We start from the raw sequence: 18,381 nt of genomic DNA, 5'->3' as shown, positions 1-18,381 counted from the left end.
AATTCTAAGAAGTTTGCTTTGTGGATTTAAAAAAAAATGTTACTAAAAATGTGTAATTCTGCTGTGTGTGTTCAAGAGTTCTTTATGCATTTTGTAAGCATACGCGTTTACCCGCGTGTCACTATGAAAATATCCCCTTTCCCACTTTCATTCTACGATCAATCTGAAAATGAGACCAAGCTAAAGTATTTCATAGCCCAACTCCATCCTCCCAACATTCTAAAACACTCTAAGTTTGAGCTGATAAAACAGAAAAAGTTTCAGCATGATGATTGCGAAGATTCATAACTTTAAAACTACTGATCTCCGTTTCTTCTGATGACTTGTTTTGTAGCACCAAAGGCAAAAAAAATCAAGCAAAATTTGAAGACTGAGCTGTAATTTACAGTATACAAGGTTGTATATGAATTCAAATTTGTATTTTATATTGTATTAACTGACAATGACATAAAATGAGACCATATTTTAAAGACAAAGGCACAAAGATACAGCACTAAGGTTGGAATGTGCAGCTTTAACTGCATTTTCTGACTTTGCATACTTTATTTCTCAGCCTTAACACTGCAAAAATGAACATTAATGCAAGATATCTGTAATCAAAACAATCTACTGGCAATTTATTAAGGGCAAGGGGGAAAGAGCAAGGAAATAATACATATTAACTTCTATGAAAGATTTAAATAAATAGCATTTTACATGTACACACACAATATTATATTAACATGAGATTTCTTAAGCAAGAGAGTTAATATCCTAATGGGGTACAGTTTCAATGTGGTCCATGAAAATTCAGGTCAATAACTGGTAGTACCAAGACTTGCTTGCCCAATTATAATATATTATACATATAATAATTGGGCAAGCAAGTCTGTATTCAGGTTATATATATTATATATATAGAAGTTAGACATGTGGTTAAATACCTTGTTGAATCAGGCCTATGATGCCAAAAGTGTGCCATGTGCTTTACAAATAGGATTTCACCACACACAAGACAAGGAATTTACTCGAGTACCCAGACTCAAATACATTGTGTATGTTAATAACAGATTATTAGCACTAATTAGTAGGGCTGTCAAGCGATTAAAAAAATTAATCACAATTAATCATGCTGTTAAACAATAATAGTATACCATTTATTTAAATATTTTTAGATGTTTACTACATTTTCAAATGTATTGATTTCAATTACAACACAGAATACAAAGTGTATACTGCTTACTTTATATTTATTTTTAATTACAAATATTTGCATTGTAAAAAACAAAGGAAATAGTATTTTTCAATTCACCTAATACAAGTACTGTAGTGCAATCTTTTTATCATGAAAGCTGAACTTACAAATGTAGAATTATGTACAAAAAAATAACTGCATTCAAAAATAAAACAATGTAAAACCTACAAGTCCACTAAGTACTACTTCAGCCAATAGCCCAGACAAACAAGTTTGGTTACAATTTGCAGGAGATAAGCCGCCCACTTCTTGTTTACAATGTCACCTGAAAGCGAGAACAGGTGTTTGCATGGCACTGTTGTAGCTGGCGTCACAATATTTACGTGCCAGATCCGCTAAAGGGTCATATGTTCCTTCATGCTTCAACTACCATTCCAGAGGACATGCATCCATGCTGATGATGGGTTTGTGACATTGCACTCCATATGATTTTATGAAAATATGCTAGTGAGTGTGAATATAATGTAACTGGAAATTTTCATGCAAAAGGTCTCTTGTAAGGTATCATTACAAACCTTATAATCTCCTGAGTGTGTTCATCCTATTTGTATGAATGTATTATTCTTGTATCTGAAACTAGGAATACAAAATATAACTCTGAGGTCCTACTGTAGTTATGCAAAGTGTGGGCCATTAATGGTGACTTAGAAGCTTAATGGCTCCCATCAACTAGGACAATTGACTGTAGATGGCTCTGTTTACTTGCAAGCCTTCCTGTGAGTCAGGCCAGGAAGAATGAAGGCTTGGGGTCTCACAGGACATGTGACCATGTCACCTGGTACTGAAAACCATCTTAAACCCAGTGCTTTTCCATTTAGAAGGAGGGGTGGACACCCAGAGACACAAAAGATTCCCGCCTTGCGCCAAAGCTATGAAATGGGGTGGAACAGAACAAAGGGGGCTGCAGTCATGAGAAATCCCCTACCTACCACCTGAGCTGGAACAAGGACTGTACCAGGGAAAAGGATTGGGACCAGACTAGAAAGGAGTCTAGTCTGTGAAAGCAGCTTATTGGAACATCTCTGAGGGTGAGATTTCATCTGTATTCAGTTTCCTATAATGTTAGGCTTAGACTTGCGTGTTTTATTTTATTTTGCTTGGTAACTTACTTTGTTCTGTCTGTTATTACTTGGAACCACTTAAATCCTACTTTTTATGATTAATAAAATCACTTTTGCTTATTAATTGACCAAGAGTTCATGACTAATACCTGGGGGAGCAAACAGCTGTGCATTTCTATCAGTGTTATAGAGGGTGGAAAATTTATGAGTTACCCTGTATAAGCTTTATACAGAGTAAAATGGATTTATTTGGGGTTTGGACCGAATTGGGTATCTGGGTGCTAGACACAGGAGCACTTTCTAAGCCATTTTCTGTTAAGTCTGCAGCTTTTGGGGGACGTGGTTCATACTTGATCTGTGTTTGCAGCAGGCTAGCGTGTCTGGCTCAGCAAAACAGGGTACTGAAGTCCCCAGCTGGTAGGGAAAACGGGATCAGAGGTAGTCTCAGCATATCAGGTGGCAGTCCCAAGGTGGTCTCTGTGACCCAACCCGTCACAGGGTTCTGCTCAGTAATGATCCAAAGCAGAGCAGACTGATGCATTTTCATTTTCATCCTCTGAGTCAGATGCTACCAGCAAAAGGTTGATTTTCTTTTTTGGTGGTCCGGTTCTGTAGTTTCCCCATCGGAGTGTTGCTCTTTTAAGACTTCTGAAAGCATGCTCCACAGCTCGTCCCTCTCAGATTTTGGACAGCACTTCAGATTCTTAAACCTTAGACTGAATGCTGTAGCTATTTTTAGAAATCTCACATGATACCTTCTTTGTGTTTTGTCAAATCTGCTGTGAAAGTGTTCTTAAAACAAACATGTGCTGGGTCATCATCCGAGACTGCTATAACATGAAATATATGGCAGAACGCAGATAAAACAGAAGAGGAGACATAGAACTCTTCTCCCAAGAAATTCAGTCACAAATTTAATGATCGTATTATTTTTTAATGAGCATCATCAGCATGGAAGCATCTCCTCTGGAATGGTGGCTGAAGTATGAAACGGCATACAAACGTTTAGCATATCTGGCACGGAAATACCTTGCAACGCCAGCTACAAAAGTGCCATGTGAATGCCTGTTCTCACTTTCAGATGACATTGTAAATAAGAAGCAGGCAGCAGTATTTCCTGTAAATGTAAACAAATTTGTTTGTCTTAGTGATTGGCTGAACAAGAAGTAGGACTGGGTGACTTTTAGGAGTTATAAAGTTTTCCATCGTTTTGTTTTTGAGTGCAGTTATGCAACAAAAAAATCTACATTTGTAAGTTACACTTTCACAATAAAGAGATTGCACCACAGTACTTGTATGAGGTGAACTGAAAAATACTATTTCTTTTGTTTATCATTTTTAAAGTGCAAATATTTGTAATCAAAAATAATATCAAGTGAGCTCTGTACACTTTGTATTCTGTATTGTAATAGAAATCAATATATTTGAAAATGTAGAAAAACATCCAAAAATATTTAATAAATTTCAATTGGTATTCTATTGTTTAACAGTGCGATTAATTGTGATTAACTTTTTTATTCTAGATTAAATTTTTTTAGTTCATCGTGTGAATTAACTGCGATTAATCGACAGCCCTACTAATTAGGCAACAGTGTACAGAACTACTAAAAAATGTTGAGCTACTCTGAGATGTCTACTGACTGATTGAAAGCTGCCAGAAAGTCAGCTAATGTCTTGGGAACAATCAATCGGAATGCAAAACAAGATCTCAATAGTTCTGAATATATCCTGATTACGATTTTTATCAACGGAGTTAGAGGGTATTCACTGATTAAAGATGGGTAGACAATGATTTGTGCTAGAAATATCTCTAGAATAAATTATTGAAAGGTATATTTATTTCAGATTAGTTTGCAGTTATTTAAGCAGGCATGCTTCACCGAGACAAACCTGTTCGGGGAGCCACAAAATACTTTTCACTTTTAACTATGTGGCAAAGCCCACCAAAGTTTTTAAACAAAATCTATTATTTAGTAGTGTTTATAATGGTAAAGACGAATTCAAAATAATACTTCCCAAATTAACTACAATCCCTTCCATAATAAATACTGTATATAGTTAATGTAATTTGGAGTTCATTTCTGCAATTCAGTACCTCAAGGGTATTCTGAAGGGCAATACTTAGGTAAGATAAGATTAAATAAATATTTTAAATGTCACAAACTGAGCTGGCAGTGTATGGATAGAGCTCTGGGTAGTTGCTCTACTGACGTCCAGTACAGGTACCTCTCAAAGAGATGCCATTGAGGTTGCTTGTGCTCTCGAATGGGCTCTCACACCATCGAAAGGAGGTATATGTATCAGTTGGTAACACAGAATGATGAAGCTGGAGATCCACATATGATCTGCTCAGAGACTCTATGTCTGTCCTTGTGACCATTCCGCTAAGCTGAGAAATAACCTTGGTGATTTTCTAATCGATTTCATCCTTGTAGATAGAACAAGCTAGAGAACGAAGTCTTCTCTCCAGATTGAAAGCATGAAATTTTGGGAAGAATACCAGTAAGTGGACAGGTTGATTTATGTGAAACAAATGACTTTTGGGACGAATTTCAGATGAAGATGAAAGGAAATATACTCCTTATGAAAAATAGCATAAGGCAGGTCAGCTGTGAGTGCTCTCAGTTCACTCACCCTTCTGGCCTTTGTGATGGCAACTAAAAAGGTAACTTTCATAGAACATGAAAGGTAAGTCATAGAACGTGTGGGCAGTGATTCAAATGGTAGTCTAGCAAGTTCTGATAGTAGTATGAGGTTGAGGTCCCATTGTGGTACAGGTTTCACCACCAGTAGAACGATCCAAAACAACATCCCCAATCAAGGCCTGTGTCTTGGACAAAATTATTTAATAGTTTAAAAAGCTCTTCACCAGTTCCTTGTGTTGGAAGTGGACACCAAAACAGAAAATCCTCATTTAATTCTGTTGCTGTAGAAAAACAAATATACCCGAGTAGCTGTGCAGCATTTGATATATTGATAGACTCATCTATCTGAATTAAATAATATGGGCTCTGATTAACACTTTCTAGGAGCTGCTCTTTTACATCGGTGGCCATCTCCACAATACAGCGTGAAACACTCATTAGAAAGTGGGATCACATCTAGCTGTGATGCTGCTTTCTCTCCTACCATCACCGCGCACGTATCCTTTGCAGCTAGTTATAGTTTCTCACCTATGTCATTGGCTTTCCATCTTTGGCAATGCACAAAGCCACACAGTAAGAAGCCTTCCTATTAACAGTGCTGTACACTTCAACAAGTTTTGTGTGTGTCCTATACCTCATTAAGCTTCCTCTGGAAAAACTTCATGGGTTTAGATACTAAGCTAGCGTGTCTTGTTGCGAGATGCCGGTGTGGCTTGCAGGGCCATACACTGTTGTTCACCAGCACTTCACCCCATAAAACAGATTGAGGCATCGGTGCATCACTGGACCCACTCCACGTAAAGCCCAACTTGAAATAAGCTGTCATATTTTCAGCTTCTGCATTTTGCTAGAACTTCCGCTGCTGCCCTCACTTTGGCTTGTGTTGTACACTTTTCGCCCTTTGTCGCAAAATGATCCATTTCTCATATAAAGGTTTGTCATTGTAAGAACGCTGCTGATAAAGTTCTTGGGAGGGAACCACATGAGACATTTGACCTGTCACAGTTGCTCAAAGAGCCCTGCGTGGGACTAGTGGGAGAGGTACGGTAGAACTCATGGATGGAATCAGGATGCCTGCCATAGGGATCCCATGGGCCCCACTAGGGCTAATATGAAGGGTCGACTGGTTGAGAGGGCCCCCACGGCATCAGTGCTAAAGGAGATGGTGGATATGATTGCAGAGCCATTGGCCATTATCTTTGAAAACTCATGGCAATCGGGGGAGGTCCCGGATGACTGGAAAAAGGCTAATGTAGTGCCCATCTTTAAAAAAGGGAAAGAGGAGGATCCTGGGAACTACAGGCCAGTCAGCCTCACCTCAGTCCCTGGAAAAATCATGGAGCATGTCCTCAAGGAATCAATTCTGAAGCACTTAGAGGAGAGGAAAGTGATCAGGAACAGTCAGCATGGATTCACCAAGGGCAAGTCATGCCTGACTAATCTAATTGCCTTCTATGACGAGATAACTAGCTCTGTGGATGAGGGGAAAGCAGTGGACGTGTTGTTCCTTGACTTTAGAAAAACTTTTGACATGGTCTCCCACAGTATTCTTGCCAGCAAGTTAAAGAAGTATGGGCTGGATGAATGACTATAAGGTGGATAGAAAGCTGGCTAGATTGTTGGGCTCAACGGGTAGTGATCAATGGCTCCATGTCTAGTAGGCAGCCAGTATCAAGTGGAGTGCCCCAAGGGTCGGTCCTCGGGCTGGATTTGTTCAATATCTTCATTAGTGATCTGGAGGATGGTGTGGATTGTACCCTCAGCAAGTTTGCGGATGACGCTAAACTGGGAGGAGAGGTAGATACGCTGGAGGGTAGGGATAGGATACAGAAGGACCTAGACAAATTAGAGGATTGGACCAAAATAAATCTGATGAGGTTCAACAAGGACAAGTGCAGAGTCCTGCACTTAGGACGGAAGAATCCCATGTACCGCTACAGACTAGGGAGCGAGTGGCTAGGCAGCAGTTCTGCAGAAAAGGACCTAGGGGTTACAGTGGACGAGAAGCTGGATAGGAGTCAATAGTGTGCCCCTGTTGCCAAGAAGGCCAATGGCATTTTGGGGTGTATAAGTAGGGGAATTGCCAGCAGATCGAGGGACATGATCGTTCCCCTCTATTCGACATTGGTGAGGCCTCATCTGGAGTACTGTGTCCTGTTTTGGGCTCCACACTACAAGAAGGATGTGGAAAAATTGGAAAGAGTCCAGCGGAGGGCAACAAAAATGATTAAGGGACTGGAACACATGACGTATGAGGAGAGGCTGAGGGAACTCGGATTGTTTAGTCTGCGGAAGAGAAGAATGAGGGGGGATTTGATAGCTGCTTTCAACTACCTGAAATGGGGTTCCAAAGAGGATGGAACTAGACTGTTCTCAGTGGTAACAGATGACAGAACGAGGAGTAATGGTCTTAAGTTTCAGTGGGGGAGGTTTAGGTTAGATATTAGGAAAAACTTTTTCAGTAGGAGGGTGGTGAAACACTGGAATGCTATACCTAGGGAGGTGATGGAATCTCCTTCCTTAGAAGTTTTTAAGGTCAGGCTTGACAAAGCCCTGGCTGGGATGATTTAGTTGGGGATTGGTCCTGCTTTGAGCAGAGGGTTGGACTAGATGACCTCCTGAGGTCCCTCCCAACCCTGATATTCTATGGTTCTATGATCAGGTACCATCAGTCCTTTGGGTAGTCGTGTCTAGGTGAAGGACAGACCTGAATTGCCTTGAATCTCTCTCTGAAGTCACCTCCCTGTGTGGGCGTAAAGCAATGTCTGGAGCCTCCAACTCCTCTAAAGAGAAGGCCGGTTCCTGCTCAACCAACAGAGCCACTGGTACCAGTGGGTGAAAGCTTCTGCCTAAGGACTTAGGAGGGGAACATTCCCATCTCCTCGAGGTAGTTTTCTCCTCTGGTATCACAATGTTTCTCAGGAGGGTGAGACCCGAAAGAAAAGGAAACCGAGGATAAGGCAGGATACAGATATCCTACAGTGAGGGGCAAGTTTCAGTTAGTCCCAGAGCCCAAGGCATGCCAGTAGTTGGGACTGACAGCTCTGGCACATCCATGGTCATTGTAGGAGGCAGGTCTTGCAGAGAGAGAGAGAGATCAATACCACCAAAGAGTCTACTTGGAAGCTCTTAAATAGTATCAGTAGGTGCCAATATTTAGGCTTATGAATCAGAGCCTACATCGGTATCAGCAGACCCTTTTTCCTTCACGCTTTGCCCTAATGATTGGAGGATTTAACCGAGCCTAAGTACTTAGGGACCACGTATGAGGACTCACTAGACTTGGATGGAGTCGGGGAGGGATCCCTTCTCTTGAAAGAAGATATGTTCTTATACTTATGAGAGTGCCCCTGACTGTCATGAGAAGCCCTGCAGGATGATGCCATGGGCTTAGCGGGTCTGGTTTCTGCTCCTGTGCTCATTCTTGAAGGGGCGCTGCACTTGAAGAATTAGGAGTTATTTGTCAAAACATAAGTGAAGATGCAGATCTCTCGCTTTGACAGGCCCCCTGCTCCAGCCACCCCCACCTCTGGTGCTTGTTGTAGAGAAAAGGGTTTTTCAAGGGCTGCTCCTTTGCAATGGAGGGTGTTCTGCCTCACATAATCAAGCAGATTAAGGGGAGAGCTCTTGCATGGGTCCAACTCGCATCACTGTCTAATCCAGGGATGGGCCTCACAAACAGGGAGCTCCAGCTGCTGGTACTACTGCCACTTTGGTGTCTCATGGGGAGAATCTGGGGTCAGACCTATACAGACCACATCTGGAGGTGATGAGGTAAAATAAAACTGAAAAAGCAGAGAGAAATATTTTTCCATTGAATTTTCAATTACAGTATCTTAGGTGTTACTTGTAACTAGGTAAAAAAATGTAGGCAGAAATGTTTTTCAAGTTGACCATGTCCCTTTATAAACTAATGTATATCTCATTCTTCACCAACTTGATGGTGGCATAATTTCTTACCCAGAGAAGGCAGACCCTAATGGCTGAATCATTTCCTCGCTACTAAGCATGCTCTCTTGCTCTTCCTGAAGTTAGTGGCAAAATCCCTATGGGCTTCACTAGTTATATAACCGCAGCCCAGGACTGGGAAGAGGCAAAGATTCTGAATCTGCCTGCTCTATTACTAGCTTACAGGTATATATAAAGAACGGATGATCCCAACTCCAGACATTCCTTTACATTTATGAATATAAAATATTCATCTAGAAAAGATTTTGAAATAAAATGCAGATAAAAAATGAGAAACAATGAAGGGGTCAGGGAATGGCAGAAAAGGATCTTCTGGCTACTGAAGTAAACTTCTGACAAATGAGATGTGGAGGCAGCATAGCCACTGTATAGTGATTGGGAAAATTAGATTTGCCATATACTGATATTTGGATGAAATAAAATCAATAAGCAGTGAAAGACCCAGAGCTACAGACATAATTACCACAGATGGTAAGCTGTTATATTTGGCACCATCTTCCTCTCTGTTAGATGTAGTTGTACAAGTTTTTTGTTGCAGGCTTCCAACAGTGCATCAGAAGCCTGATCATGTTTCTATTAAATCAATGGCAAAATCCTCACTGACGTTAGTGGTGCAAGATCAGGCTTTTAATTAAACAGTAGCGGTCTATCCTTCAAATAACCAAACAAGACTCCTAATAGAGCTACCAATTCCAGCCTGCAGAAGCTGGCAAAAAGTTGAAGTATACCTGGCTTGCTCAGTGAGAAATATTTCTTAAACAGTTTTGGTTGTCAAGGAAAGTTTCCTGAGGCAAATTTTACACTATGCCCACAAGAAGCTGGATCTTAAGAAAAATACAAAATACAGCAAAAAGAATGGTAAAGAAAGAGGAAAAAAAAGAAAGGAAGGAAAGCAAGGCCAGTCAAGAGTTACAGTGGCAAGTACACTATGCTTAGACATGCCAGGGATTCAGATTCAGGTTCTCAGCCTAATCTTTCACTCCTGAGCCAACAACTCACAAGGATGAGTGTGAGAAGTTCATGGTGTTGTTCCTAAACAACACCTTGAGTACAGCTGATACACGGGTCACCAGTGACCGACTCCAGATGAAGCCACATCCAGCCCTCTTCTGCCAGGGAAAGTATAGCTGCAGTTTTAAATTTTGTAATTTGCTTATTTACAGGCATGTATGTGGCTTTTATTAATCAGAATCTTGGAACACCTCACAAATATGAATGATTTTCACATCCTCATCACCATTGTGAAGAAGGGAAGAATTATTACCCAGATTCAGAGATGAAAAACAGAGGTATGGAAATGTGATTTGTTTAAAGTCACACAGGATATCTGTGGTAGAACTGAGAATTGAACCAAGATCTCGACTCCTTTTCTTTACCTTTGGAAAAGAGTGGATATCAGATAATTGTTATCCTCAGAGCAGAGAACAATCCCTCTTCTTCACCACCCCAGCAAAACAAAATAGAAAAGGAAAGTGTCTAAATTTTATAGATTGAAATGAGAAAAACATTAACTAGAAGTAATTTTATCGTCTTTAATATAATGCAGGAAAAAAATGCATGTAGCAATAAATTCACTATGAATTTTTGTCTTAATTTCACTTACACTCTTATCAATCTGCATGAGATGCTCCAAGGACATTTTCTGCAGCTTATGGAGATTGAGAGCTACCCAAATGTAATATCCAGACTGATGGTCATGGTTGACAGGCAGGAAAAATGGAGAGCAATATGACCTAGAATTGACTTCCAAGTTGTTCTAATTTAACATTTGAAGACGAGTAATCTAAAACTTTTAAAAGGAGGCCTTAGAGTTTGCTGAATTCTCAGTGTGTTCTGATAACAGAACTAGAACCATCTGCATGTCTGTTTGGCTCTGCACTTACTCATAGAAAGGTTCTAGCTTATATAAGTTAAAATAAATAGAGCCACTGTACAATTGTAGGCTCATACAATAGAGACAGTTTTCACAATTGTCCATATCTAATGGATTCAGGTTATGAGCCCCAGAGGTGATCACACTGCTTCATGAGTAAATTATACAGTTAGATGAGTAAGAATAAGTCCTTTATAAACTCTCCCAGATTCTATAACTCAGACCACAATCTGCCAGGGAAAGCACACATTTCTAAAAAGAGATTTTCAACCCTTGCAGCAACTGATAAAATCATTCCTAAGAGAGAATGGGACCCTGTTGTCCTTAGGATCTGAGCTAGAACATCTAGTGTAATCAGCAACAATAAATCAGCTTTCAAACTCTCCAGTGAATCCTGTTTGAATGGTGTCCACCAAAAGACAAGGTTCAAAAATAATGATCTTTTAGCAGAAGAAACATTGTCCATAAAAATAAAAACAGCAAAACATTTGTCAATAGTCTGTTATGCATTTTGGACAAAATCCTAAGCACAGTACCCAAAGCAGGAGGATCAGGCACTTGGATGATGTACAAGAGAGGAATTCTCCCCACCAAGCTGGATCTCTGCAGAGGCTACTTCACCCAAATAGCTGCAGTAGTGCTCTCCAGCATCAATACATGCCACCATCACCAGTGGGAGCAAGCACCAGAGGATCTGCAAAATGATGGATCCCCTGTACCTTCCTCCACCTTCTCTCTATTGAGCAGAAAGTCCTTCTCTCACACAACTTCAATGTGATGTGTCTCAATATAACACATGCACCATACATTCTGCCTCTTCATGCACCACCACAAAATCAAAAACATTTTTCTATAACAATGTATTTGTCCTTGTAGAACATTCAAACCAATTCTTAGAAATTGCACAATAAACTGCTATGTGATACTAATGATGTAAAAACACGTAAGTGATTACCTCTCCTATGAAGACAACCATAACACAATCCAGTTTCTCTTCTGGAGACAATTTATCAATAAGGGAGTGAAGAGTTTCTGTAAGATAAGACTTTACTTTTCTCTTCACGGTGGGAATTCCCATTACAATTGAAACTGAAAATAAATAAAAAAACACAATCAATATATAAGTCTTTATATAACAAAGCATTAATTCAGAAATACACTCAAAATATTAAGAGATAACACGGTAACCAAAAACAATTTCAAAGCATACCAGTATCTTTGGGAATACAATTAATAGTAACAACATCAATTCTTAGAGGAAACACACCAGCCAAAAAAAAAAAAAAAAAAAGCAAATGCTGAAAGTGTCACAGTATTAATATATATGTATTGTTAAGATGCATACAACTGTGGTACCAGTTAGTTAAGGTTGCACTTAGACTTACACAAAGTACACTAAAATCCCTTTCCAAAGTTTAGTCTCCAAATTTAGTACAACAGTTTTTCACAAACTAATCTATGTATTTTTTTTATTAAAATACTTAATAACGTTTGCAGAAGAAACTTATTAAAACCTCTTCTTCCCCATAAACTACCCCAAATACCATCACTCTGACTCCCACCACATTGATGCTAACCCCACCCACCTATCCCTATCTTCCACATGGCTGTTCAATCTTCGTGCTCCTTAGCCCACCCCCAATACAAAGAGCTGCTCTCCCACTGGGAGCAGAATGGGTGGGGGGAATAAAAGGGATGAGTAGGATTGGATGCAGTAATGAGGAAGCGTAGTGGCCCTGTGCTGAAGCAGCTGTACTTAGCGGGATCTCACCTTTAATACACAAAATCAGGTTAGAGCTGAAAATGCTGATTGGCATTCTTAACTCATCCTCTTGCGCTTACAAACTACAGATCTCCTAGAAAGGCATGTGATGTTAAATTTGCATTGAGTAGAAATGCCTATCCAGCAAGCACAACAGAAAAAGAGAAGGATGGTGAAGCAAATCTTAATTTCTCTACTGTTTTTAGGACCCTTGATTTTAAATAATTTTTTTTGCAATTTAAATTTTGAAATAATATATGGTTGGCTTAAACCGGTGGAAGAAAGTCTGAATCCTTCACTTTGCTAGTTAAATACATATAAATAGGCCCTACCAAATTCACAATCCATTTTTAATTTCAGAGTCATAGCATTTAAAAATCTTGAATTTCAGTTTCAGAAATTTAAACCTTAAATTTCATGGTGTTGTAAGAAAGCATGAATATGTATTTTAAAACAGAAAAATACAAACATGTAAAGCCCTTAAGTCAGCATTTCTCAAACTGGGGGTCCTGACCCAAGAGGGGGTCAGAAGGCTATATGGGGGGGGGGGTGTCGCAGTATTGCCACCTGTGCTTCTGCGCTGCCTTCGGTGTTGGATGGCCAGAGAACAGATGTCTGGACGCCAGCTCTGAAGGCAGCGCCACCAGCAGCAGCAGTGCCGAAGTAAGGGTGGCAATACACCCTACCATTCCATCCTTACTTCTGCACTGCTGTTGATGGCAGTGCTGCCTTCAGCACCCAGCCAGCAGCTGCTGCTCTCCAGCTGCCCAGCTCTGAAGGCAGTGCAGAAAGTAAGGGTGGCAATACCGCAACCCCCTTACAATAGCCTTGCAGTCCTTTTTGGGTCAGGACCCCCAGTTTGAAAAACATTGTGTACTTTTGTATACTTTTCCCCCCTAATATAGTATAGGGAAAAAGTACACAAAAGGCCAGATTTCATGGGGGAGATCAGATTTCACAGACTGTGACACATTTTTCACGGACATGAATTTAGAAGGGCCCTACATGTAAAATACGTATTTCCATTTTGTTAGTGGGTGTGACTGTGAATATAAGACTTGATTCTGCACATCGATATATGGGCATGCATCTTGTTATAACAAGGACAGAATCAAACGCACAGAACACAAAAAAGACACTAACTGTAATACTACTACCAAAACAAGGAAGCTTCCATTATGAGAGAATCAGCAGCTCCAGATCAAAATGCAGACAGACACATATGGATTAATATGTTGGGTCTTTATGCCTTATAGACATGCAGACATGCTTCCAAGTATATGACCCTGGTTGGGCTTTATCTGCTTTAAGGACTGCAGCTCCAAGAATGGAATTATGTGGAGATCTACTGATGAAGGAGCAGAACTTTTGAGGATTAATCACTTGTTTTGTATTTACGAAGTATAAGGAATCAGTAAGAGTAAAAATATGTAGTCTAATAGTAGACGTGTTTTTCTCCTCCAACCAAGGTCCAACTTTTATGGAAAGAACCAAGCCAATTATCATTAGGTACCCATAATTCCAGGTGCTCTGAGTTATACACTAGAATTCATTGGTGGGAACACCAGACACGAACTTTGAAACTGTTAAATCCATGCTCAATTTACCTATATATCTGAGTAGCCAAAGGATGTGTCAGAAAAGTAGTTTCAGAGCCTGTATTATTTCCATGCCTTGTTAATTTTCATAAATCTCATTAAAAGATAAAACAATTTGATCCAGATTAAGTGCTTTTTATTCTATACCTTAGCACCGGGGGTAGTGTGTGATCTGGGACTATGCAGTAAAGAGCAAAACTGAAGACAACTCCTTTTATCTTGGATTCAGTGCAAGTTCTAAGAGATATACATATAAAATTGCAGCTACCAAACAATACTTTAAATTATGATATTACCAAAACAAAATTAGGAAGTCCTTCAGACATATTTTTATACAATATATATTATATATTTTTTACATATAACACATATAAACATTATTTAAATAATGCCAGCATACCGCCTGTTCGTCCCAGGCCAATCTGCACAGAAGGCTGAAGGCTTCCTTCATTCTTCAACAAATGAGGCAAATGGTAATAGATATTCGGCACTTGAAGAGATTTTCTGCTTATTAGCTCTTTTAACAATTTCAGTGTTTCATCTGCAAACACACATAAAACCAATAATGAAGAAAATTAATCAGAGAGGCTACATGTTTATGCAGGAGTAAATCATATGCAATTCCAAAACTGATCATTCATTCATGCTTTGTTTGAGTTAGGAACCATTTTTAAGATTTGCGTACCAAGAAGTAAAACCTTTTCTGTTTTTAATTTTTAAAAGAGTTATGAACAAGATTGATTTTTCATAGCTTTCTGGAAACAGGAACATCATACATCATCACGTGTGAGTTACAATGTGCTATGACCAATGACAAAGAGGAAATAACTCACCTTGAGCAGAATCCTCCATAAATTTTTACCTTGGATGTGTCTTCATATTATACAGTATATTGGGCTTATTATACCCCAAACATTCAAAATAATCTGTATCTATTCTCACAGGAGCTCAAGCAACAATTTAATTCTCAAATAAATAACTTTAAAATTGCATGCACATTTTTACATACATTGCACCCAAATATATTGCACAGAAATAGGACTTCACAGAGTATATGGTGCAACGGTCCAGGGATTAAATTTGGATATACCTTTTGTAATAAAAACAGATACACCTAACAAAAGTAGGCATATAAATTATTTACTACAGTTAAATACGAAAGTTAAACCAGTTCTAAAGATGTTTCCACAATGGAACAAATATCAGCTTTGAAATTCCCTTGCCAGTATGTGTCAACTCTCTTAAATCAAATATGAAAACCATAGCCAATTTTTTTAATTAGAAAAAAAGCCATAGCACCTCATATTGACCTTTGAGATCGCATGAATCTCAAAGATCAGGTCAGAAACTGGTTGGGAGACTTCCAAAGAAAACCTACCTACCTTAGAAGTGATGGTGACTCAGTAGATATCACTCTTTCCTGGGATGTTGAAATGAACCAGTGTTTCCTATACAACTGGAGATGCCTTTTTTGGATTAAATCTAAAACTAAACTCCTGACTACTTATAGTCTTGAAAAGGCCCTTGTACAAAGTGCAATGAGTAGAGATGTTAGCTTCGATGTGTGGGCTAAATTCCAATTTGAGTGATTACACTCTTCCTGCCAAAATTTTCTCTGCAGTTTCAATTGCAGAGTAGACGTGGAAGTTCACCCAAATGTATTCCAGGGTGGATGAATGATAAAGATCTGTAAAGCAATTTGGATTCCTTCTAGATCTGAGGTACTAACCAAATACAATATAGATTTGAGAATTTATATTTTATTTAAAATATACCTATCATAGTAATCTCTGGCACATTTACAATTCATTAAATTTAACACAAGAATTGGTGAACCAGTGTCAACCCAAAATAAGAGGCAACAATCCCAAAATTACAATGTTAAAAATAATTATACCTAGCCCATACATCCCCCAGGAAAAAGTCACAGTGAAGAGTTAGTCTTTATGTTGTGCCCAAAAAGTCTCGACTTGGGTTCTGTCAAACCAATGCGGTAAGTGAATTACAGAGTAGAAGGTTCTCCAGTAAAAACACACTGCCACCATTCGTTCAAATCTGAGATTGTTAGTGAGAATACCATCACTGACTTAAGAAGGCAGGACAGCACACGGAAGGGGAGACTATCTTTTAGGCAACTATGCTGAAGCCATATTGAGTTTTAAAGATATATATTACTATTTTTAATTGCACCAAGAAGTGAACAGAAAAAAGACAGTGTAGTCTTTGGAGAACTCGTATAATATGATTTCTTACGGCCAAACATTCTGTACAAAAAGGCCAATACATTTTACATAAAGACAAACACGAACTAAAACTCCAGATCCAACCATCTCTGAACTTTGTGAAAGTTCAGATTAAGATCCAGATCCAAACTTTATGGCTCAGGGACATCTCCAATTCTGCATGATCTCTAGCTTCTACATGTTCTATAGTCTTAAACCACTATGGAGAATGCATTGCAATAGTCCAATGCTGATATCACAATGACATGGCTAACAATGGCAACGTACACATCAGAAAGAAAATCACAAGATATGTTACATGCAGATTTTAAAAAGTAATGTCCCCAGTGCTCCTGGAATCCCAGGTGGCTACCTAAAATCCAGAAGAGTGAGGCATTAACATATTGGAGGGACAACTTTTTAATCAGTACCTGGCTGGAGGACCTAAGACATGAGCTGTAGAATACGGAGTAGATTCATCTTTCTATAAAAGGCACTACTTGTCGAAGTTTTTCAACGTTCTATAGTAGAACTAGGAAGTGACAGCAGACCTCAAATAATATTTGTTTTAGGTGTACATCTCTCATATGAAAAAAATCAGGGAGTATTGGTTTAATTAGCTAGACTGAGGTCCTTTGGAACAAAATTATTTTTGGCAATTTTTACTTTTTAGAGACAAGTTAAATCTCAAAGTCAGGGGAATATATTTCAAAACAGAAACAGTGACAAAACTGTTACAATATGTTTGTGCTAGGCTACAAGCTAATAATCTTTCCATATACAGCTCTTGTTAATTTTGCGGATTTGCTTCATAATTTGATGAAAAGGAATAAGAGGTAATTATTTTTAAATATTTAATTATTAGTTTTGAAGAAAAGGTTAACAAATGTTTGCTGCTATTTACTATGCTTTGCATTGCTTAAAAGGCAAACTTTAGAAACACAGACTCCCCAAATCAGATCCTGGCAGGTAAAGAGGATTTCATTCTACTTTTAACCTTTGCATGGATTGATTACTAGTCCCCCCCCCCCCCTTTTTTTTTTTTAAAGTTGCTCATCAGTTTTAGCTTAAAATGTGTAAAAATATTATACAAATTGCTGCCCGATCACCTGTACTGAATAGCACCCAGAAACCCCAAACCTATTTTACTAGGCACTTGAACAAGTATATAGTCCTTGAAGAGATTACAATCTAATTTAAAATATGATACAATGAGTGGATATTACAAACAGAGGGAAAGGAGGATGAAGGAAGGGGGAGAGGTACCAGAGATAAGAACATGTTTATATAAACTAGCTATATGCACTGTTGGATGGTTTTCAAGCATTTGGTTTTTTAGGATATTTTCTTTTAATAATTATATACAATAGACATCAGTAATCTAGAGACGTAAAACGTTAAGCATAAAAAAACCCTATATCATGGCTTGTACCTGAAAAATTGTTTAATGCATCCTTACTTCCATTTGTTTCTGCTACTGCACGTCTAAATTGCTCCAAGATGGCATTTAGCTCAGAGGAACGCTGCAGGGTCCTATGCTCAGCAATGCGAAGACGTTCCTTTAAAGCATGAAATTCCCGTTGATAAGCAATCAGCTTTTCTAGAAGGAAAAATAATGTCTGGTTACTTACTTTTGAAAACATTTCATCTGCTCTTCACTCCCCAAATAACGTCCTTATATAAAACAATTTTGTTGCAAACTTTGGGCCTAGAGTCTCTGAACAAGTAGAAAAATAACTTCTTTTGTGGAAGGCTGAAGGACAACCTTTATCAAATTATTAAATTAAATGCAATATACTCCTGTTAACTCCAGCGTTAGAAGAATTTAGATCAGTGGTTCTCAACCAGGGATATGCAGAGGTCTTCCAGGGGGTATATCAACTCATCTAGATGATATTTGCCTAGTTTTATAACAGGCTATATAAAAGCACAAGAAAAGTCAGTACACTAACATTTCATATAATTACTTGTTTATATTACTCTAAATACCATACACTGAAATGTGAGTACAATATTT

General features: G+C 38.7%; 1 protein-coding gene across 1 annotated transcript in view; it reads right to left on the bottom strand.

Annotated features, from left to right (window-relative positions):
• Nucleotides 1-18,381, bottom strand: part of MGAT4A (alpha-1,3-mannosyl-glycoprotein 4-beta-N-acetylglucosaminyltransferase A) — a 144,991-nt gene that overhangs the window by 75,880 nt on the left and 50,730 nt on the right. The window contains exons 3-5 of the mRNA XM_074965240.1: nt 17,797-17,964; nt 14,543-14,683; nt 11,738-11,871 (exon numbers count right to left, since the gene is read on the bottom strand). Coding sequence (XP_074821341.1) covers nt 11,738-11,871; nt 14,543-14,683; nt 17,797-17,964 — 443 coding nt within the window. The remainder of the gene's footprint in view (nt 1-11,737; nt 11,872-14,542; nt 14,684-17,796; nt 17,965-18,381) is intronic.

The sequence above is a fragment of the Natator depressus genome, chromosome 1 (genome assembly GCF_965152275.1).
Source record: "Natator depressus isolate rNatDep1 chromosome 1, rNatDep2.hap1, whole genome shotgun sequence".
Classification (NCBI taxonomy): domain Eukaryota; kingdom Metazoa; phylum Chordata; order Testudines; family Cheloniidae; genus Natator; species Natator depressus.
Note: the sequence above shows the minus strand (reverse complement) of the source record. Positions and strands in the feature narration are given on the sequence as shown.